This window comes from Colius striatus, chromosome 15, assembly GCF_028858725.1.
Source record: "Colius striatus isolate bColStr4 chromosome 15, bColStr4.1.hap1, whole genome shotgun sequence".
NCBI classification, from domain to species: domain Eukaryota; kingdom Metazoa; phylum Chordata; class Aves; order Coliiformes; family Coliidae; genus Colius; species Colius striatus.
The window spans coordinates 2708801-2732516 of NC_084773.1; the positions used below are offsets into that span (position 1 = coordinate 2708801).

The 23716-nt window shown below is 40.2% G+C and overlaps 1 protein-coding gene across 1 annotated transcript in view; it reads right to left on the bottom strand.

Annotated features, from left to right (window-relative positions):
* Positions 1–23716, bottom strand: part of LOC133626867 (IQ motif and SEC7 domain-containing protein 3-like) — a 177177-nt gene that overhangs the window by 77205 nt on the left and 76256 nt on the right. Inside the window, exon 2 of the mRNA XM_062008655.1 lies at positions 20270–20299. Within this exon, the coding sequence (XP_061864639.1) occupies positions 20270–20299 (30 nt within the window). The remainder of the gene's footprint in view (positions 1–20269; positions 20300–23716) is intronic.

The window sequence follows — 23716 nt, forward strand, 5'->3', positions numbered from 1 at the left end:
CTGGCTTATTTTTTAACCTCTAAATGGGTTGGATGGTTTTTGAAGTTGTTTATATGCCTGTTTAAACTAAATGAAGACATTGCAATAAATGAATTTCTGCTGCATGGTGCCTTTTTAAGAGTGAAGAACATCCATTATGGAACTATAAAAGGCAGCAATAGCAAACTGCTCTGTGTTTATCTTGTCACTCGGCATATCAAAATACCCACTTAGTGTCAGCATAACAGACAAAAGTGTCTACAAAAGCAGAATTTTGCTCTGTGCTTGGAACACTTGCCCTTATTTCAATGACAAGCCTTAGTAATAGAAAAGATTCTTAATTACATGCTATTTTTCAGTATTTATGACACTGCAGACCAACAGTCATGTAACGAGATGAAAGGCTAGATATGCAAATGTGACTTCAGATGCAGTTTAGTAAATATTTGGAGACAGACTGCTTTTGTTAAGCAGTAAGACTGCTGGATGCATTAAACATCATACATTCACACCACAGCTCCTCTGAGAGTATTTGGTCAAGACTGCAGAGGAACACACTTTAGAAAGGGATTCCTAAGTAGGAGCCAACCACATTTTCATCCTTCACATCATATCTGCTTTCATTAACCTTACAAAGGGGATGATTTATTCATTATACACATATTAAAATGCACTGAGCCTTCTCTTATCTCAAGGTATTTGTCATTATTTTGTACAGAAAATGGCACTTAGGAAGCTATTTGAAGTCATTGTCACTTCTTTGTAATTGCTGTTTGCAGTGCTTGGCTCCTCCCACTCAGATTCTGTGGGAGACTCAAAGACAGATTGTACTCAAACTTCTACCTCACTAGGCCACAGGTCTCCCCCAAAAGACTAGTGGGGATCAGTCCCATGTTCCCTCTCCTTGCACTCAGCCTCCAACACTGACTCTCTGATGCAGCCTTAGGGACATTTGCATGCCCAGAACTGGGTCACAGGACCTTGCTGTTGCTCCACACAGTCTCTCCTCAGACCCAGAGTTTCTCTGCAGATGAATGGAAGAGAAGCAGTGAGAGGGAAGGCAAACTGGGTGGAGGAAGGAGTGGTTAGGGGTGAGTCTGCACAGAAGTGTATTGCAATGGGGCCAGGCGACTGCGGGCTCTGTGCTGGGCTGCCTCAGTGCCAGCACCCTCCTTACCTTCATTAACCAAGCAAGGAAGTTCACTTCTTCCCAATCCACACTTGAGCATTTCAACTGGAATTTTTCAGGAATCCTAACATAAAATTTGCTTGTTAAAAATTGGTCAGGTTAGTTAAAAGTAACTCCCTCAAATTTATTCAGCATTGATGTGGAAGTTCCTTGATGTCATCCAGTTGGCCAAGATCTATCCATGCCAAGTTTAGCATCTCCTGCAAGTTTGCTTTCTTTTCTGGACACTTTTCTAACTTCTCATCATGGACACCTTGTACTGTTTCATGCTTTAATTATTCCCCATATCAAGTATAGGTATCTTTCATTGCTATAGATATCAAGCTAACAGAATGCTAATACCCTGTGTTATCTTCTTTCCAAACATTCATAAAGTAAAATACCCAGTCTGGAGACATAGTTTTAAATTTTCCATTCACACATACACACAAAGATTAGTATTCATCTTTTCTTTGTAATGTACAGTATTTTCTGGTTTACCCAACCAGCTTTTCTGCTTACTAATCACTCTGCTAAATTAAGCAATCAATCAAGTCTTAGCTGAGTCAAAGACATTTCACAGCACAGGACCCTAGACCAGGATAGTCCTAGTGCTCCATGGCAGAACAAGTCTTCAAGTAATTAATTAACAGCTTCTTGTCTGGATTAACCTATGAATTCAGAAGCAAAGAGGAAATAAATTAGAAAGGATGATGGGATTCTTGCTCCTGTTCTAGTGAAGGTGTGGATCACTTTGTATCCCTGTCCTTTGCACTGCTTTGCCTCCTCTTTTTGGCCTAGATTTTCAACATCACACTGTCTTACTTACTAAATCCCAGAGGATAAAGCAAAATATGTTCAGATTACAAGCAATCCTGTTGCTTTGAAGCAATTACACTTCTGAGAGGAGGGCTACAAACAACTATTGTTTCAAAACCACCTCCAATCCTCACATACAGTCAGCTCATCTCCGATTGCCAAGAGCAACTCGAGCAACTTCAGGATACTTTGGCTTTGACAGCAAGACATTATCCCCTTCTTACTGAAAGAAAACCAAAACTCAACTAACCAAAACCCAAGCATAAAGCACCCCTGTGCCCTAACACACAGCCATGCAGACATCTCCAGGGAAAGAAAAGGTCTTTGATGCAGCTCTCTTCGCTTCACGTAGCTGTGAGACCAGAGGAAGCCTTATGCCTTGTATCTCCAGTTTTGAAGCCTGTTAAGTGGTCACTGGGTAATATCACTGCATTTGTACTTTTGTCTGGAGGCTTTGGAAGTGCACTTTCCCTGAATCACAAAACATTACTTTTCCTCCTTTTGTTTTCCTGGCTGTCTCAGCTCAAGGTGGTGCAAGTCGTTTTTAATCAAAGACTGAGCTACATCAATCATCCCTATGTTCCCTGTTATGCCAAGCAGATAATTCCAATTCCATTACCAATACTACAAGTCCTCCCCTAAGCTTTTTGTGACAGTACAGACACAGGATGGCAATTTGTTTATTTGGCTTGTCTTTCCATTTCTACAACTTTTCTTATAAACAATTTCTCTCAAGGAAAACATAGCTGTTAAAGGCATTCTGAGTATTCAGCTGTATCTGCATGTAAATTGTTTCACTGTAATAGTGTATTTTGAATGTTTAGCTTACAGTTACCGTCAGTTCTTTTCCCTCTGACTCATAATAAGCATTTTTAGAAGGGTTTGCATGCAGGATAACATGCAAAGTGAACAAAGTCCAAGAGAAAAGCCACTGCTTATAATAGAAAGTAACAAATAAAATGGTACAAGAACACCTTAAAGTAGGCTAAAACCTGGAAGCCCACATACATCTTTCCCATCTCAAAAAGCTTAACCCTGTGAGAAATGAAAGCAGGAGTGCTTTTCTTCCAAAAAGCCAATCCACACTACACCACCTTTCCAAATACCGATTTTCATCTGGATTTTTACCAGGAGTTCATCAGTGAGTCACACATTAAGTTTTAATGTGGAAAACCATCATGTGTCAGCTCCATCTGCTGCAAAGCCATTGAAAGGTAATAGCTACAGCTCTTTCTTTTTATTTGAAAACTAATATCATAAGTTCCCCACATAATAAGCATAAATGCCAAACTTCTCTTTTCTAATGAGAATTACCTACAGCTGCATGAAATCCACACAGCTTTGGCAGATGTTTGGCTGCATCCTCTATCATGTGAGCAGGATAGTTTGTTCATGACTTCAGTGATACAGGAAAACAGGAGGATGCTCAGTCAGAGGTCTAACATCACACTTAGAGAATGTATAGAAGGAGGATGGAGTTTACTTAGAAATAGCCCCTGGCAATCAGTACAGATTGGCCATTTGCTTAGCTGGTAAATTTAAGAGGAAAATCCCTGCTCATCGTGTGTTGCTCATCACAATGGTTGGGAGAAAAGATGATAAAAGAAAAGCCAACGTTTTATCTAGTGGAAATCTGAACAGAAGCTAAAACTCCTCCTTTGCAGGTTTGGTTAAGAGTATTTCCTCTTTCTACTTGAATCATTTTATTAGCTCATACTTTTCACCTGTCACTGGAACTGAGAACAGGTAAGCTCTAAGAGTTACATCATCCTTTCTGAATAAAGAACCAGTAATTAATTTGTTTGCATAGAAATCTTACTGTACCTTTCCATCCTTCTTCCATTGGTAATTATCCATTGCCTAATAACTTCCTACATCCTCTCAGGGAGCAGATATCAATTTTGCCACCAGCTAAGAGCAAAACCAAATATTTTTCAAATCCCTTTTTATGATTCTCTTCTAATGCTGAACCTTTAGTATTGTCCCATTTTGGCTAAGAAACAGCAGCAGGAATTTTTTTGCCTTGAAGTGATAATGAAAATGCTCATTACTGATGTGCAGTTAGTAGAAGAATGAAAGGTCAGCTGCTATTCATATTTGTAGAGTAGGTATGGAGGCATTCCCCTATTTATTTTTATAAATGAGGAAGTTCATACCACCCATAGTGAGGTGGGTTTGTCTGAGTTTGACTTCATGCTATAGTTTCAGTGGTCTAATGTAATTTAGAAGTGGGGTCACTCTTAGCAAGGGAGAAGATAAAGTACTCACAGAGCATGGTCTGAAAACAGTGGTCAAGACTCAGTGGCACTTAAATGTAAACACACAGAAAATACATGCATTCAAGAACTGACATGCAAGAGGATGAAGGTTAGGAGGACAGTACTGCACCTCCTGCATTAACTCAGTAAGTCAGTCTGTCCAATAATCTACTAGATCTCCCCAAAATATACATTCCATGGGTTAAAGTGGGGAGTTATCATTGAGCTTTACCTCTGTCTCCTTCAGCTTTTCTTGGTCAGCATGTGTTCATACTGCTTTTACTACAAAACTAATGCAAATAAAAAGGAAAATGTTAAGCCTCCGCTCTTTGCCTAAACAGTTCCACCAACATAAACACATACATATGTCAGCATCTAGCATGGAGCTGAAACAGGATATTAAAGGACTAATCTTTCCAGTATGATTAAGATTCATGGAGTAATATGTATTTAAATGCCTAAAGCACTCTCAAAGACTTCTTGGAGTTTTTTAGATACTTCAGTCATTGCCTATCTTTAATATTGTTACAGATCAGGATTGCTTCTCACAGGCTACTTTGAATCTTCAATCACAAATACATAGGCACACAAATGATTTCATTTTTCCAATTCAGTTTAAGACCCCCTCATTTAACACTGAGTCCAACATAACATCTTATGTTGTCTCAGAATATCTATATTATTGGCATGTACTTCCACAAGAACAAAGGGTTTGGTCTTCAGGGAGTAGAAACTATAAACTTCAGAGAAAAAAACTTAATGTTATTGCAATTTACTTTATAATTTTTAAAGAAAAAATGAAGTCATAATCAAGCATATCCTAGGAGAGAACAAGAACATAAGCCATGATTATGCAAACCCCTTAAAAAATAATGAAGCAGCACTACAGAGTGTAGATCCTGAACACATGCAGCCTTTCTGTTCTATGCCATCAAAATAGCACTGATTTCTTCTTACAAAAACCCAGACTACCAAAGATTTGTACATCATTTCTTCTCAAGACTCCTGCTAGAGAAACAGGTTTAAATGAGACATGTATTACATTAATAATGTTTAGGCATTGCAAGGATTATATCACAAGAAAGCAGGTGCATTCGCTACCCTGAAGCATTAAGAAATGACTCATCTGCTGAAGGAAAGACTTGAAAGAACTCTCTCCCACATGCTCAGCCTTGCCATAAAATAAGGGTCTCATACAGCAAGGGCAAGAAGAGACAAAAGTGACTCTGATCACAATAGGGCTGCAGCTATATCCAAGGCTGTTGAAAATCACAGACTGAGCAGCAACTCCCTCCCTGTAGACCATTTTGCCATCACTGTGTGGCACACAAACAGCAGGCACTTCCAGCAACAGAGCTACTTCAGAGAATCAGTCTTACTTTGATAAAGTCTTCTAGTCAGAATCTAGGCACAGTGGCAGACACTAGAGCTTTTAGCAGAAGTGCAATAGCAAACCAGGAAGCAGGATACAGCCTCTGGCTGCCTTAAATGATCACTCTACTTTTTTCTTCTACAATGAAATCCATTGGAAGCTCTGGACTCTGAAATTAGCAGCATAACCCCTTCAAACCTCTTTCACTTTGATCAGTTCATCAGCATGTCCAAGAAAAAAATCCTCCTGCTCCATGGAACAAGGATTATCAAGCAAATCCAGCCAAGTCAGAAATGACTGAAATGATCAGAGTCCTCTTTGGATTTAGACAAAATACTTGGGCAGACCAGTTCTTGGTTTTCCCAATAGGATGCAAGAGTAGTGAAAAAAAAGCTGGCAATTGGTTCCTGAAATCCTCAGTTGTACTTAGAAAGTCCATCAACTAACCAGACATGGTTTTGATTTGTTTATTCATCTTCCTCAGATTTCTTCTTAAAAAAGAAATAACTAACACAGGTAGCTACAGCAAAAGCAGCTACCAACCACTGGCTCATCTAGTAGCTCTGCTTTTGCTCCAAATTCTCTTCTGAACTGCTCACTACCCCAAACCTTGGGAGGAGAGGGATACTACTACTTCCTAAGAGGATCCAGAAAAGCTACTAGAACAGAACTCAGCCACATCTTAAGAATCCACAATTAGAAAAGTGACTATTGTTTTGAACTTCCAAGAAAGATGACTCTCAATAAGCAGGTATAGATTGGTTTAGAGTTTAAAGGTAGTTTATGCCACCATTTTTAAGTGAGCACTGTTTGACTAGTTCCTCTTCAGCATCCCAAAGCAACACACACTGTACTTCTTTCCCCTACAGCGTGCACAGTGACAACACCTTTTCCCAGAGTAGGAAGTAAGATGTAAGAGTAGTGAAAAAAAAGCTGGCAATTGGTTCCTGAAATCCTCAGTTATATTTACAAAGTCCATCAACTAACCAGACATGGTTTTGATTTGTTTGTTCATCTTCCTCAGATTTCTTCTTAAAAAAGAAATGACACAGGTAGCTACAGCAAAAGCAGCTACCAACCACTGGCTCATCTAGTAGCTCTGCTTTTGCTCTGAGTTTTCTTCTGAACTGCTCACTACCCCAAACCTTGGGAGAAGAGGGATACTACTACTTCCTAAGAGGATCCAGAAAAGCTACTAGAACAGAACTCAGCCACATCTTAAGAATCCACAATTAGAAAAGTGACTATTGTTTTGAGCTTCCAAGAAAGATGACTCTCAATAAGCAGGTATAGATTGGTTTAGAGTTTAAAGGTAGTTTATGCCACCATTTTTAAGTGAGCACTGTTTGACTAGTTCCTCTTCAGCATCCCAAAGCAACACACACTGTACTTTTCCCCTACAGCGTGCACAGTGATAACACCTCTTCCCAGATATTCTTACATGTTTCTCCAAGGTCTGTAAGGCTGTTAAAACAATTTGGTTCTCTAAATTCTGCAGGGTGTTGTGCAAAGCATTCTCTAAGGAGACTGGCTACATCTGCTGCTGTGTGCTGAGCAGCAGTGACAGGTAATTCACAATTACTTCAGGAAGCGCAGTACGTTTCAGTGCTGCATTACAAACAACACAGCAGCTCACAGTCACGTTCCAATCAGTTCTCAAAAGCCACTCATTTACAATAGATCAAGTGCACAGTCAAAGCAGTGCTCAAATATCATGCTAATGTTCTCTTAGCAGCATTTAGTCCTGTGTAGCTGTGTTTCTGCAAAGTCTATTGCCATTTTTGCATAGACACGTATTGGTCAGGGGGTTACGTACAGCAGTGCTATCCAAAGCAGTTCATTTCAAAACCCAACACAGGAGGAAAAGGTAAGGGAAGAAAATAAGAGTTGTGACATCTCAGATAAACAAGGCTTATTTTAGTTTCCTCTGAGCACACACCAAATGATAATGTACAAGCTGAAAGCCTCATCTTGATTGCAGAGTGGAAACTTCCCTCAGTTTATACACCAGAGCTGAGGGGGTTATTAGAAGGCTGGTGATTTAAATGATTTCTTACTGGATTTTTGATATCTGCTTGAGCACAAAGGGCCATTTTTTCCTCAAAACTGAGTAATTGTAAGTCATCTTAATTCCTGCAAATGATTGGTTTCCAGTATCCAGAATGAAGGGATTTGATTGGTTTGAGTTCAAGGTTCATTTTAATATAAGTGATATACTCCAGTCTTTACCACTTCTAAAGTTTTGGAGATCAAACTAAGTTTGACCATGTATTATACACAGCATATAAATGATCCAGGGAACATTCTCTAACACTGTTATAACACTTAAAAACATAGTTCTTGAGTATATGACTCCACACTTCTGCACTATACACACAGGTTAGGATAAAACTTGTCTAAAACCTAGAGGCAAACAGTTAATATTTATCTTCAAAACCCCTTTTCTATTCATCATATGGTAGATGTGTGCAGTATTTAGTGCAGCTTTTTAAATTTGGCTCCAATTTCCTTTTCTATAGAGCTCCTGTTTCTTGCATTGAAATTCAGTGGAGGAATATTCTCTTGATAATTTAACTATTACAAATAAATTACAGGGCTATCCCATGTAATGTGCTTGATTTAATCAACAAGAAGTTAATTGAGGCCAAATTGATGGCAGACACTAGGCAAGACTAGCTGACAGGTATTTACAGATATGTGCAACAGATAAGATTGTGGAATCAATATGAGATTTCAGCAAGGGAGGGCATCCATTATGGAGACTAGTTAAAAAGCATTACTTTCTCGTCTTAACCTCAACGGATGGCAGCTAATGACAGGGCAAAGGACAAAGCCACAAAAGGTTAAAGCTTTCAGTTAGTAATTTTCACTAAGTCACAGAAACCTTTACAACCTTTACTATGCTTTAATAACCAGAAGTAAGCACGAAAGTCTCTCTCACTATGTTTTGGTCATCTTTGAAAAGAAGGCAAAAATCTACCTTTTCATTTACAAAAGAGCTTAGAACAAAAGTATAATTTGCAATCATGTGACATGACATTTGGTCACCACAGTTACACACTCTAGTGATATATCACATTCTTGTGCTCTTACCTCTGTATGATACTGGTGGCCACAGCAACCTGAAGAGAAACATTAGGATTGGACACTAAAGAAACAAGTAATAAACTCACAGAACTCAAAGAACTCCTTGATCTCTATTGGGTGGATGCTGACCCTTCCACCCCTCCAAGCATCCAAGCCTAGCACAGTATGTTTTTCTACAAAGCTTTTGTCCATCAGTTACACAAATCTGCCTTCAAGTGCACACACATTAAATGGATGAAAAATGAAGAGTGGGTCCTTTGTCCCTTTCTGCTGTTCTCTTTCCCACAGGAAACACTGTTTGGAGGAAGTTCCAGCCAGGGTTTTGCTTCACACACAATACTAGTTGCAATAGGAAAGAAATTCTCCACTGATGCATAAGAAATTCACTACTTTCTAAAAACTTACCCTTTTTGAGCTTAGCTATTCAGCAAGGTAAAGGTCTGTGTTTATTTTTTCTTACTTAGACCATTGAAACATAATAAAGGGAAGGAAGGACAAATATGATGCCTATAGAGTTTTTTTCCTTCACTCCCAGTTTGTTCACATTTAAATTAAAAGGCATCAAAATCCCCCATCACTACCACTTGTCTAATTAGAAACCCATTGACTATGTCAACATCATCCATCTTTGTGAGTTGGATTTCAAACAGTACAAGAACACACTCCAAGTGAGATACAGATAGGCCTCAATCTGAGCTGAAACATTAAAAACATAGTAATTAATTCAACTGGTTTCCAGGATACCTTATACCCTGTTATTCTGGGCATAATAGGTTAATATCATCAGTTATATACGTAAGTGATTTCTTTCCTTCTTTCTTCCAGTTAAAAGTCTTATGGTCCCCTGAATGAGCACATTAGTATATCTCTTCTTCACAGCTACTGCAACTTTCACTGGGAAACTTATTGTTTATATGCCCAATAGTGAGATGGGGTCTCTTTCCAAGGATTGGAGAGCACCGATCTAATAACACCTCAACAATTTCTAATATAGACCTGCTCATATTTCACTGCAGAAACCTCTTCCAGCCCAGCAAAAGGGGAATGTCCATTCAACATCACAGTGTGAGGAAATGAGAAGATTTATCACAAAAAAACCCTCCAAACCCCACAAAAAAAGCAACATAACCACTGAACCCTCAAACTTTTAAATGTCTCAATGTCTCCCACACGTGATGCTATCAGTTTGCACACACACGTGGATTTCCAGTAGTTAAAAGACATTATTTTCAGTGTTCACAGAATGGTGGGGTTTGGAAGGAGCCTTTAGAGATTATCCAGTCCAACCCTCCTGCTAAAGCAGGTCCCACCTAGATCAAGTCATATGGGAATATGTCCAGGTGACTCTTGAAAATCTCCAGAGAAGACTCCACACTCTCCCTGGGCAACTGTATTCTGTTCCTGAAGTCAGATGTTATTCCTGTCCTCACAGGTTTATGTGAATATAATCCTATCTCCATCTAAGGAACAACAACAATAACAAGATAATAACTAGTTTAAATTCATAAGATAAATCAACTTCAAATCATACCCTGTCCTCCTCTGGAACTTCTGACAGTTGCAGTAGAAGTGGCTTTGTTGGACTCACTGTGCCACAATTCTGTTTTCTAGAACTGAAATGTTGCAGCCAGTTGGATGTACAACTGAAGTGTACATCTCCCTCACTATAAATGTGTCACAAAGGTACACACATTCTATGTTCTTCTGAAAAGCAGATGTGAAGCCAGAAAGTAATTTTAGTTGCATAATGTCTACATCTTGCTAAAACACTAGTTCATTTAGAAGTTGTCCCACTAAACAGCTCAATTATAGCTAAGTTCCTCTCCACATGCACACTACTCCTGCTTGTCTTGACTAGAGTGAGGGCATAGGAATAAGAATTCCACTGGGTAATTACAAGCTGTTCAGCAGATGCTCCAGAACAAGCTTTAACCAAAGCCCTTAAAGACAATGATGAAGCACAGAGAAAGTGTGATGTTCTATAGCTTTTGCTTTATTTATACTCATATACTATCCTCTAGATTTAGACAGGTTTTCATGTGAATTCTAAGAGAAAAGAATAACAGCAACTCAGAATTTACCATGGAATGGCAAAGGTAATTCTAACTACTTTATCTACACAGAAGAGGAATCCTGTGGCCCTACAAGCTCTCAACTTTGATTCAGTAAGTTATGCACATATATTGCTCATTAAACAAGCCTTATCTTACGGAGTAACCAACAGGACTACTTTTGAACAAGAACTCCTCCAAGAACTGGGTGTAAAAATTAGCTGCATTGAATTAATGGGAAACCATTTACAAAGCTTTGTCTTTTCAGTATTGCAAACTCAACAACTGCCAGCCTGTCAAGAGAATTCTGTTGAGAACAATCAGCAGTTCGAAACTCACATAAATTACAGCTGTCTATTTCCAGTGAAAGCCATTCTAGACAAAATGCTTGCATATGCTAGTTTATCCACCTGGATGGGATCCAAATTTGAGCAAGACTTGATTCTACTTCTCAGCAGAAAAATCAGGATCTCAGTAATTCAGAAGTCAAAATATTAGTATAACACATTACCTGAAGGAAAACTTTCATTGAATTGCAGACACCTCTATCTGTGCTTACACACAGAATCAGAAGGGTTGGAAGGGACCTCAAAAGATCATCTACAAGTACTGCAAAAAAAATTCAACCCTTTTCCTTTTAATTCACCCTTCAGCACAACACCATTGTGTTTCCTCACCAGTTGAACCTAAGAAAACAATCTTAAGGTGAGAAAAAATCCAGTTATTTTAGTTAGTGTGGAACATCTCTTTCACAAAACATAGATGGCATCGTGGTTGCAACACTCAGAATCATTTGCAGCACCTGAAGCTTTTGAGTCATGAAACCTTATGATATGTCTCAAGATTCTTCAGCATGCTTAAAAGCAATTCAGAATCATAGACTCATAGAATCATTTTGGTTGGAAAAGACTTTTAAGATCACCAAGTCCCACCACTGCCATCACCCTGCCAAGCCAGCACTAATCCACGGCCCTCAGCACCTCAGCTCAATGGCTTTGCAATAGCTCCAGGGATGGGGACTCCTCCACCTCCCTGGGCAGCCTGGCACAGGGGCTGACAACCCTCTCAGGGAAGAAGTTCTTCCTCAGCTCCAATCTAAACCTCCCCTGGGATAACTTGATGCTATTTCCTTTTGTCCTGTCACTTGGAGGCAGAGATCAGCCTCCACCTCACGACATCCTCCTGTCAGGGAGTTGCAGAGAGTGCTAAGAAAAATAAAAACTTCATTCTGTGAAGCACAGAATCATGGTCTTCTTTTGAGGACTGTTGAGTTAAAGAGATTCCCTTAACAATATTCCTCCTATTAGCTACCACTATCATGCAGTTGTACACTATACTTTGAGGCAATAATATGGTTTTTGCTGTATTGCCCAAGAACTGGAACTCAGTTCTAACTTCTTGACTAAACTGCCTAAAAAAAAAGCACTGTATTACACTGGCCCAGGCTGCCCAGGGAGGGTGTGGAGGCTCCTTCCTTGGAGATCTTCAAGATCTGCCTGGACACATTCCTGTGTGACCTGATCTAGGTGACCCTGCTTCTGCAGGGCAGTTGGACTGGATGGTCTCTAAAGGTCCCTTCCAACCCCTAACATTCTATGACTCCTCTCTGTTTTTTCTTCTTCCAATAGAGGATGTTTAAAAGCAATGGAAGGTCTATGAAATAAGGGGTATGTTTCTCACATTAACACTGTTAACTTTCTGATATTTTAGTAGGTAAAACAGTTACTATTGTAGCTGCTCAAAGCTAAAATGTCACTCTTACCATCAATACTGGGCTGGCAGCGTTGGGGGTTTTTGGAAATATGTTAGTAATTCTGCCTGGCATGTCAGATATGTAATTTGAAACACACCAGTTGTCAAGGTAAACACCCAACGTTTTCTGAAAACCAGAATGTTTTAAAACACCTCAAATTCAGCGTGTAATAAAAAGAAACGAAGGCACTCAGTATCACCAGGAAATCTTCAAGGTCTAGCTCCAGTTTACAATCAATCTCCATAATCCTTTTCCCCAAAATCAGGTGTCTAAAATGACACTACTGACACAGCCAAGTTATTCTGTTATACTGAATGCAATTACACTTGAGGAAAAACATTTGCTGCTGTGAGTTCACTTCAGGGTACAACGAATAAGAGCTGAAAAATTTGTGAACACGATATTAGAGACCTTGGTATTGCCAGGCCCCCTGTCAAGTAAAGCACATCTATGGCCATGTTCTGCTCTCTGGAACCATTCAAAATCTTTGATGAAACCAGTTCACTTTATACCAAGAGCAGCAGGGTAGAAGGCGTGGTAGAAGCCACATGGTTGTTTCAGATATACCAGTGCATTAAAAACAGTGATGGCAAGACTCTAAGATCAAACAGTATCACCTTGTCTTCCAACCTGTAACAGTTTGGAACCATCCAGGCCTCCAGTCGTCCATTTCCCTCATAATAGAATCTTTGGGACTTCCCTCATAACAGGATCTTTATGACTTCCCTCAGAGGACTGAGGAAGAAGATGCTCATCAACCATCAGCCCACACCACTGAAAAGAAAGCAGTTGTGCAGAAAAAGAGCAACATCTATGAAAATTATTCTGCTTGAACATGCCTTCTTACCATGTCTTAGACAGATCTCACTGAAGCAACAGGAAAAGGGAGCCAAAATCCTTGTTTAATTATAAACTCACCATTACCAGAACTTAACATTCCCTTTGTATTTTTACTGTCACTCAAACATCTACCATGGTTGACATGGTTTTTACTGGCCTGTTTTGAGAACTTCTTTTCTCAGTTCCTCTCCCAGTTCAAGTTAAACTCTGAGTAGTCAAACAGGTAACAACATAAGACAACATTGATGCCAACATTCATCTGAGATCTTCCAATTAACTACCAGATTTATAAGTTGTCAAAGAGTTAAACAATTAAGAAGCCTCAAGAGCCTTCACAGGCAAGTTCAAAGCAAAGGAGTGATAAGAAACTTGCTGAGCAGCTTTGCATTCTATCAATTATTGATTTTCCTACCAGTATCATTTCATAACATGATTTCTAAGGTATAACCATAATACAAGGTCTGGGGAAAAACATAAATCTAGTCTGGTATGAATTCTTACAGATAAGTGTGTATTCCTCTAGAAGTCAAAAAGGCAGAACAGAGATTCTAGTGGCACATAAACAGGAAGGCTGGCACAAGACTTCAGAAACAGATCATATGGGGATAATTTGTTTTCATCAGCTCCATAAATATCTCGAAAAAACCTCAATTACAGTTGTTTATTAATAGCTGCTTAATTGAAGATGTTAATAAGAGATGTGTGTTACTGAAGAGATCAACCCAGAAAAAGTGTTAGTTTCAGGATGCTCCATGGACTTGTGCATCTCCAGCCTTCATGACTTTACAATCTTATCTGAAGCTAGAATTTAATGTTCCATTGTTTTAAATATCAAGTTCCTAAGATGTGGTCAAAATGCACAAATAAACACAGGGACACAGCTTAAGTCTCACGGGAAAGATATTGGGACTGAAATTTGAGAATCTGTTCATGGCTGTGTCACTGTAAACTCAGGTACCTCACACCTCACTGTTACCCTCATTCATCAGTCCTATCATAGAATCCTGGAATGGTAGGGGTTGGAAGGAACCTTTAGAGATCATCCAGTCCAGCCCCCCTGCAGAAGCAGGGTCACCTAGATCAGGTCACATAGGAACATGTCCAGGTGGGTCTTGAAACCTCCAAGGAAGGAGCCTCCACAACCCCTCTGGGCAGCCTGTGCCAGGGCTCCCTCACCCCCACAGTAGAGAGCTGGCAATGCTGCATCACTTTACTCACAACATCTTTCCTTCAACAAGATCTCTGTCATATTTCCTTCCATAGTAGCCTTGGATTACAAGGGCAAGTATCTGTTGCACTTCATCCAGTAACTCAGAGTTCAAACCTGATTCCCAAAGGGATGTCTGAAGGTAGTTATCCCCACAAAGTCAGGCAGATAGAAAATCTTTAATTGTATATACACAGAGAGCATCTGGTGTGGGATGGAAAGGATGAACTGTTCCTGGTGTTCAGGGCGATGATCAAGACCTGAAACCACAAATCTGAGCACTCTGTACAAAGACTGCTACACCAACACCATCTCCTGCTCTAGGAAAAGCATATACATCACAGCATACTTTCCTGCAACTCCAAGCTGCACAGGATGATAGCTTTTTAAGAAGAAATAATACTCCCAATCTTATTTAACTTGTTCTAGCTTTCACTCATTTAATCTGTAAAAGTAGGTGTCTCATACTTTTTTATTAGGGGGGAAAAAAATTAACATCACAATGTAGAGTTAACTATTAAAGATGACACAGAAACAAATGACAAGTTGATGGACATATTGGTGCTCTTTCATTCTGAAATTCAGGTTAAAGCTTTGTAATTTTAAAGCCACTGGTAACTCCACAGCCATCTCAGCTACTCCAAGCTGTTTCTGTATATTCTGTTTCGCTTACCAGTAATGAAAGCAATTTAATTTAACACCAGGAAACCCATCATATTCCACTCTACTGGAAAGGGTCAGATTTCTCTGTAAATGTCAGGCTATTGGGAGGAAATTGGGGTTTTGGTTTGGTTTTTTAAATAGTAACAAATGGTGACTATCCACATTGTAAGGATTGGTTATAGAACTGCAGAAAAGTCTTTCCAGAATGATTAAAACCAGGCAGAAAAGCCTTCTTTACATGTAGTCACTGGGTCATTTAGATTGCAAAGCAATACATTTGAACTTGAAAATCAGTTTCACAATCTGTCTTTAATTCCCCAGACCCTGTACTGAGTAAGTTATCAGAGGAGGTCAAGTCACACAGTTGAAGTAGATTTAACTGCAGTAAAATAAAATGAAGAAACCCCCAAATCTCTGCCTCCTGCTAGACTTTCTCTCTGGCTCAATTGCTGAAGGTTGGCAAGGTCTGTTTAGCAGCCATTCCCCCCACTCTCCATGCAGCACAGAATGAGCTGATATGCTACAGTTCTTTCCTGCTCTAAATTAAATTAGACAATTACTTTTCAACTTCATCTAATATACACCTTTACAAGAAATGAGCCTTTCTGCATGAGCCTCAACAGACACAAAACTTTCCATGACATCCATCTATTTACACATTGAGAAGAATTAGAGACTTTTCTTTTTGTTCAACTAAATAATTTAGCTGATTTCTTTTCTCCATAGCTGGTCCTTCAACTACTCTCTTTTTTCTTCTTTAAGTAACCTTTGGTCTCCACAGTCTTTCTTTGCATATTTCTTCAGTCCTGTGGGTATTCACAGAACACCACACTTTTTTTTGGCAATAGCCTTGGCATCTTTCAGTTCAGGAGCCATCAGAACCTTTTGCTCTTACATATTATTGTTATTCAGAGCCTTCTTCCTTTTGTACTCATTTCACCTTTAAAAAACCCATGCAGGTGGCAAGGAGCAAAAGAAAAACTTAAAGAGGATGGGTGAATTCCAGTGGTATTTGGCATATACATCTATTTAGCATATACATCTATTTCAAGATGTATTTTGCACAGGACAGCTGCTGGGGCAAGGTCTGGGAAGTGCTCTTTATACTGCTGAGCACTGACCAAAACACCTACTGCAGCAAAGGCATTACACAGGAGCAGTTGTGTTGAGTAGCTACAGTCAACTCAAATGTATTTCATCTCACCTATTTTACTGGCAGCAAAGGAATGCCTAGGGAAATGGTTAATCAGCTCTTATGTCTTTAAGCCATTCATACTAGTAATAACCTCTTATACAAACAGAAACAGGAAAAGAAGGAAAGGCAGTATTGTGTCTGGGTAGGATTTAGAGGTTTGCTAGTCAGAGATGCTTACTGAACATTTGAGTCCCCCTGCACCTTGTTTACCACTTGATTCCTCTATCCTGTTGCCTTGTGTTCATTAAACACATATGGTCCACAACAGAGGCAAGAGGAACATCTAGTTACTAAACCTTAAACCACACTATTCTTGCAAACTTCTATATGATAGAAGTATATACATGTATATACATGTTCTGATCTGTGTCAGTCATACTAGTAAACATAAAATTGCTCGTAAAACAACTTCTATTTTTACTGAAAACATGTGACCAGAGACAGCTAATCTGAAGCCCATCACACTGACAATTCCATGGCTTGCTGTGTACATGCTCACTACATCTGAGGATGCAAAATGTTCAAAGCCATTTATCCATTTTAATAGGTTTAACAGATCTTGAGGCTTGAAAAATTACATGGCACCCACCAAAAGGAAACCAATGCAAGTTTATTACAGCACAATGCTCTTACAAGCAGAAAGAATTTTAAGAGTTTCCACAAACAATGGGATCATTTGTTATTGTCACAATGAGAAAGCCAAGGGAAAGAAATCTAAGATGATTTTTAATTGTTTCAGCTTCTTATCAAGAATCATCCTGCTTTTCTGCACCAAGCCTGTCTCTGCACAGTCAGATTCAGTGTTTACTGCATTTCAGAGCACTTCAAAGCATCTTTTGGATAAAATTTGATCATTATGCCAAGCTATAAAGCTACTAAATACTAATCCACCAAGGTGATAACTTTTGCAACTGAGCAACTGTAAAAAAATTTAGGGCATCACTTGTACTGGATATTTCATTCCAGTATGAAAAAAGTCAACTATCCCAAAACAAGTCAGCAGCAAGATTACATTCAACTGCAAGAGAGTAAACTGCACCCAAGGATTCCAAATCCCTGGCATGTTGGGCTTCAGACAACTGTGGCCATTCAAACTTGGCATTTCACAGCTTGGGGGTAGGAAAAGATCTGTTTCTCTGTGTCTGCTAGAAAGGCAAAGATAAAAGTAAATTACTGACTGATCTCATACTCACACTGTGCTGAAGATGAGAAAAAGATCTTGCTTCTATGTTTCTATGTAACAAGCCACTAAACTGTCATAGGATACAGGTTTCTAGTGAGAGAGAAACATAGGCCAGACTATCATCCAGCTGATCTCAAAACAATCAGCTCCATTTTAGAGTGATCTTTTTATATTAAGTGCTAATGCAAGTGAGTCAAACAGTACAATCCCAACTGCCACTTTCACTTATTAACTGCAAATGGAAGTCCTTAACAAATCTCCCTCAATAGAGTATCTGTCCAGTTAATGCTGAGATGGTACATTTTATTCCTGGCTTCTCACCTGCGTGCAGCCCCTTGCTATGCTTTATTCCATGAATTCAGCTGCACAATTTGGCAGCAGACATGGCCATAGGATGGTCAGCATACTGATTTGCTGGCTTTTTTTTCCTGAGATTTCTGTCAGCAGGAATGATGATTTTGCCTCTTCAGAGTTTAAAGACTGACCTTACCAGAAATAAAGGAAAATAGGATGAAGCAGTTAACCACAATGTAAAGAAGCTACCTAGACTGAGATAAAGAGCTAAAGTGAGCTTTTGTCTAAGATGGGACAAAAGCTGCCCAGGATTTTATGCAGGCAGAAATATGAAAGCACATCCTTAGTCACATTTCACCTCTGCTCTGAAGAAGCACAGTTTAAGAGGCAAGATGGAAGAGCTGGACTGAAACAGCATTTTCAGGAGTATGGCTCTGCCTTCTGCTCCAGTTGCCTGCTACTGCATTCATCTGCTAGCCTGATTTTTAGACTATCCCAGAAGTCTGGAATTGTCTTGGAGTAACTCAAGATCATGCTGAATAACAGAATTAATTCACTAAACAGCCTCAAATCAGAAGATTGTATCAGCCCTCCAGAACTTACACCGATTGCCTGCAGGTTTCTGTAGAGAACACTTGGTGCTGGCTTTCACCATCACAACCATGAGGCCTGTGTATAGGAGATAGAGGCCCCATACAGCTTGCCAGTTCCCACAGATGCACCAAGACTGAGCAGACCCTGCCTTTAAGGTATGGAATTTATTTGGCAAGACAGATTAACACTATTCCAGTGCTGCAGCTGGGTCCCTTAGCCTATCAGTCAAGTAACATACAGCTCCCCACGATGAAATCATCCTACTTCATTAAGATACATGCCAGGAGCAAGGGCTAGAGTTCTATGAACATGTTGTTTTAGGCAGCATCCAAACCAGATCTGAATTAACTGGCTTTCAGTTGTGCCTATAAACTACTTCAATACCTCAAAATATGGTCTCTAATAGATGAAGTTGACTCTTAGCAGAATGCATCAGTAGCAGTGCTGCCACACACACTCAATCCCTGTCTAGGTAATCAAATCCCACAGGAGACATCAGGTCAAAACAGGAATGACTACTGCAGGTTGAAATGCAACCTCAATTATAGTTCTGTAAATTCACATGCCTGGGGCCTTGCTTTTAGTTTGCAACAGTTGATCAGCATTAGTCCTTCCACAGCTTGCTAGCATATTGGCAAGCCTGCTGGGAGTTAAAGCAAAAAACAAAACAGCCAAGGAATGAAAGCATCTTACTACAATCTTAACTATAGCAGCTTGTGATTTTGTCCAGTTCAGTTGCTGTAGATTAAAAATGTGTTCCTAACTTTCCCTGCACAGCCTTGAACTTGGGTCAATATCACACTGATTTTGATTGCTGTTGTATGGGGGAAAAAGAAAAAGCATTTTAGAGGATCTTTGATCACTTCCTACAGTTTTCTGACATCAGACCAATTATTCTGCAGTTCATCTGTTTTTGTGGATGATCTGAATACCTGTGGGTAAGAACTGGATCTTTAAATCTGCAAGTGAAGGTCATAGCTTTTCATTTTTAGATGCAAAGTCCTCACAAGCCCCAAAACAAGCTACAGCTGTGAAGCAACAGCCAATATTTTGGACCTTGTTATCATTAATCAAGGGTCACACTCCCTGAGAATCAAGGCATCTGCTTAATTGTAATGGGCTACAAATGTGGGACACTTTTACATTCAAGTATGTAATTTTAACAGTTACTGCTGTTTAGAACACTTTTACAATCTCTGGGGGTTTGAAACAGATACATTTTCAGAGGTAGGCTTGAAAAAAATACCCTTGAGGTAACAAGTATACAACACCAAATGCATAAGTTAGAAGTATCTCATTATTACATTAAATTCTCCAAATGATCAGAATCTTCCAAGTCCACTGTGAGTATTGCAATAGTGAGTCATGAAGGCTCTAGCTGTCAAGGAGAGGAGACTAAGAAAGCTTGAACAAGTACCTAAACTTCTCCCTATCACAGATGCTGCCCCCCAAAACTGGCAGGCAACTGGCTCACAGCTTTGCCAGTACACATGACTATTAAGTATGTATTCTGATTGAAAACACTGGAAAATAACCATAAATAACATATTGCAATTATCAAAACTCATATATGAGTCCTAAGTCACACTGAAGTTAGAAGTGTGTCGGGGATGGCACGTTATCTACTACTGAACTTATCCAAGGATGACCCTTAATTCAAAATACAAATGGCATGCTAAGTCAAACCAATAAAACCCCCATCTTCTGAAAGTCTGTTTCTATGTCATGCTTTTAAGTCAAGTTTTGTTTTATAAAGAAACTATTTCAGAACAAGGACAGCAAGACAGAAACACAACGTGCACATACCTGACGCTTCTCGAGCTTTCACCTTCAGACCTGTAAGGTAATACACAAATACTTAGGACATCATCATCATGAGCATTTCTAAGGCAGTCTAAAAAGGGTAGACCTTCTCATGTATTCTCTCCCTTTGTATTTCAGGTAGTTTTTCTAAAGCTTGTTGTACTTTCCCTACTAATGAGACATCTTAAAAGGAAACCAGGCTAGGGAGGTTTAGAATAAACCTATTACAAGTTAAAAACCAGGTAACAGCTGAAGTCAATGACTGTGATATTAAAATATGTGCTGACACCCTCTGAACCCTCAATAAAGATCTTCTATAAACATGCAATAACAAAGATTTGTGTTCCATATTTGCAATTGAAAAGCACCAGCCTCTGATATTATTGCAGAAGCAATTAGCTTGTACCTTTGGGGGTTTTTAGATTCCCTTCACTCTGTAGCTGAAAAGGTCAGAGGCAAATACATTTAGGAATCGAATCTCCAGGCTTATTAGGCACTACTCAGAAAGGGAAAAGGTTTGCAGATAAAAGTAATCAAAAACATTTCAAACCCCACACTCGTCTGAGTTTAATAAATGGAGCAAAAATGAGGGATAAGAAATACTAAGTCACAGAAGCCCTTAAAGGGTGCATTTTGCCCATGATGAGATAACTGTATCTATCAAAACTGTAACAAAGCCATCACCCACTTGGTTTTTAAGGTAAGAAAGTTTAATTTAGTGTCATTCACACTGACAAAGTTTCCTCCTCTGGACAGAAACAGGAAAATAATCCTCCTGGCATTTCATGAACAAACATATAACCCAGAAGAAAACATACAACAATTTGCCCAATTCTTTCCCTTCCTCACTCCAAAACAATCCTGCCTCAGTGTTACAGAAACCTTAAATACATCAGTAGGCTTTGCTAAAACAGGAATCCAACATACAAAGCAAAGCAGGATATTCCAGAGCAAAACAAATCCTCAAAGCTCCCCACTCACGTCATAATTGTACCAGGAACCCAAATAAAAAGGTGATCAACATAACCTTGCAGACTCTAGCATTTAAACAACAGTAAGCTGGGGCCAGTCTTGTTCAGCATCTTCATCAATGACCTGGATGAGGGAACAGAGGGACCCTCAGCAAGTTCCCTAATGACACCAAACTGGGAGCACTGGCTGATTCCCCAGAGGCTGTGCTGCCATTCAGTGGGATCTCGACCACAGACGCAGAGAAGAGCCTCTTGATGACAAGTCTAGAGTCCTGCAGCTAGGAAGGAACAACCCCCTGCACCAGGACAGGCTGGGGGTCAAACTGCTGAAGAGCAGCTCTGCAGAGAGAGACCTGGGAGTGCTGATTGATAATAAGCTAAATATGAGTCAGCAATGTGCCCTCATGGGCAAGAAGCCAATGGCAGCCTGGGGGCATCAAGAAGAATGTGGGCAGCAGGTCAAGGGAGGTTCTGCTCCCTCTGTGCTCTGCCCTGCTGAGGCCTCATCTGGAGTCCTGTGTCCAGTTCTGGGCTCCTCAGCTCCAGAGAGAGAGGGAACTGCTGGAGAGAGGCCAGTGCAGGGCCACCAAGATGATCAGGGGATGGAACATCTTTTATACGAGGAAAGGCTGTGGGACCTGGGGCTGTTCAGTCTGGAGAAGAGGAGACTGAGGGAGGATCTTATTAACATTTATAAATATCTAAGGGGTGGGTGTCAGGAGGTTGGGACATCCCTTTTTTCTACAGTATCTAGCAACAGGACAAGGGGTGATGGGATGAAGCTGGAACACAAAAAGTTCCACTTAAACATAAGAAAAAACTGTTTCAGTGTGAGGTGAGGGAGCCCTGGCCCAGGCTGCCCAGAGGGGTTGTGGAGGCTCCTTCCTTGGAGATCTTCAGGACCCTTCTGGACATGTTCCTGTGTGACCTGATCTAGGTGACCCTGCTTCTGCAGGGGGGTTGGACTGGATGATCTCTAAAGGTCCCTTCCAACCCTACCATTCTATGATTCTAAGCTAGTGCTAAACTTGCTTCCCCAAAATCAAGGGTATTTCTTAAGGAACTAAAGAATCTTCCCTAGCCTGGCTTAAGGAAGAAAAACCAAAAAGACCAATTTTTGGTGAATGACTTACATCTCATTATCTTACTCATCTTGTTAGAGGCAGTTGAAAAAGCTAAGGTCAGTAAAAGTTTCAGAGGTTTGGTGCTATAAAGCAAACAGTACTAAAACCTAATCTTCAGCATCTGTTGTAGAAATAGGTACCAAAAATTGGGGGATGTTTTCTTCCCCCTTCATTACATGCTCTAACATTATTTTCTGGAAGCTCAAAGAACCATGGACTTTACAAGCACAAGCTGAGACAAAAGAAAGAAAAATGAACTTAGTCTCTTGCCCCACGAGATGCTCAGGCAGCAGGAAGAGTGATGGAAGTCTCTGCACTGAGTGTAGGTTACAGAACGGGCACCAGCTACACCTACAAGAAGGACTACCAGCTGATATTACTGACAGCTAACACCATAGAGTACTTTAAAGCAGAAAACAAATTAGCACAGTGGAAAATTGCTGCCCAGAGCAAAGGGAATCAACTCCTGTCTGGAAAGAAGAATGTCCTAAGTAGCTGTATTGCACAGTCTCGCAGTCTGGACCACCCAGCAGACGGGAGGACCCACAAGGTTTGCTGTAGAGCTTAACTGTTCCAAAAAACACTCCTCTGAATTGTTACAACTGTCTTGAGGTGACAAAGAAACAACGTTGCCCTTCATCTAAGGAAGAATGAGAACTTTCACTTAACAGCATCTCTCATCCTGCTATACCGGCTGCTGCTGAGGCTGCAGCCCGAGTGCTGTGTTCAGTGTTGGGCCCCTCACTACAAGAAAGACACTGAGGGGCTGGAATGGGGCCAGAGATGGGCAACAGAGCTGGGGAAGGGGCTGGAGCACAAGTCTGATGGGGAGGAGCTGAGGGAACTGGGAATGTTCAGCCTGGAGAAAACGAGCACTGTCTGCAGCTCCCTGAGAAGAGGCTGCAGTGAGGTGGAGGTCAGTCTCTTCTCCTAAGTAATGAGCGATTGGACAAGAGGAACTGGGCTCAAGTTGCCCCAGGGGAGGTTTAGATTGGAGCTGAGGCAGAACTGTTTCCCTGAGAGGGTTGCCAGCCCCTGTGCCAGGCTGCCCAGGGAGCTGGGGGAGTCCCATCCCTGGAGCTATTGCAAAGCTGTGGAGCTGAGGTGCTGAGGGCCATGGGTTAGTGCTGGGCTTGGCACAGTGAAGGGAGGGATTGGGCTAAATGAGCTTATCTTAAAGGTCTTTTCCAACTAAACAATTCTATAATTCTATGTTAAGTGTCAAAAGTGTCATGAATCTTTCCTATGGGGTGCAGAAAAGGTTTCAGGGTTGTAAACATGATTTTAATTAATGAATTAATTCATTAAATTATTTTTAGGAATGACATGTTTTATTACAGATTACAGCAAGGTTG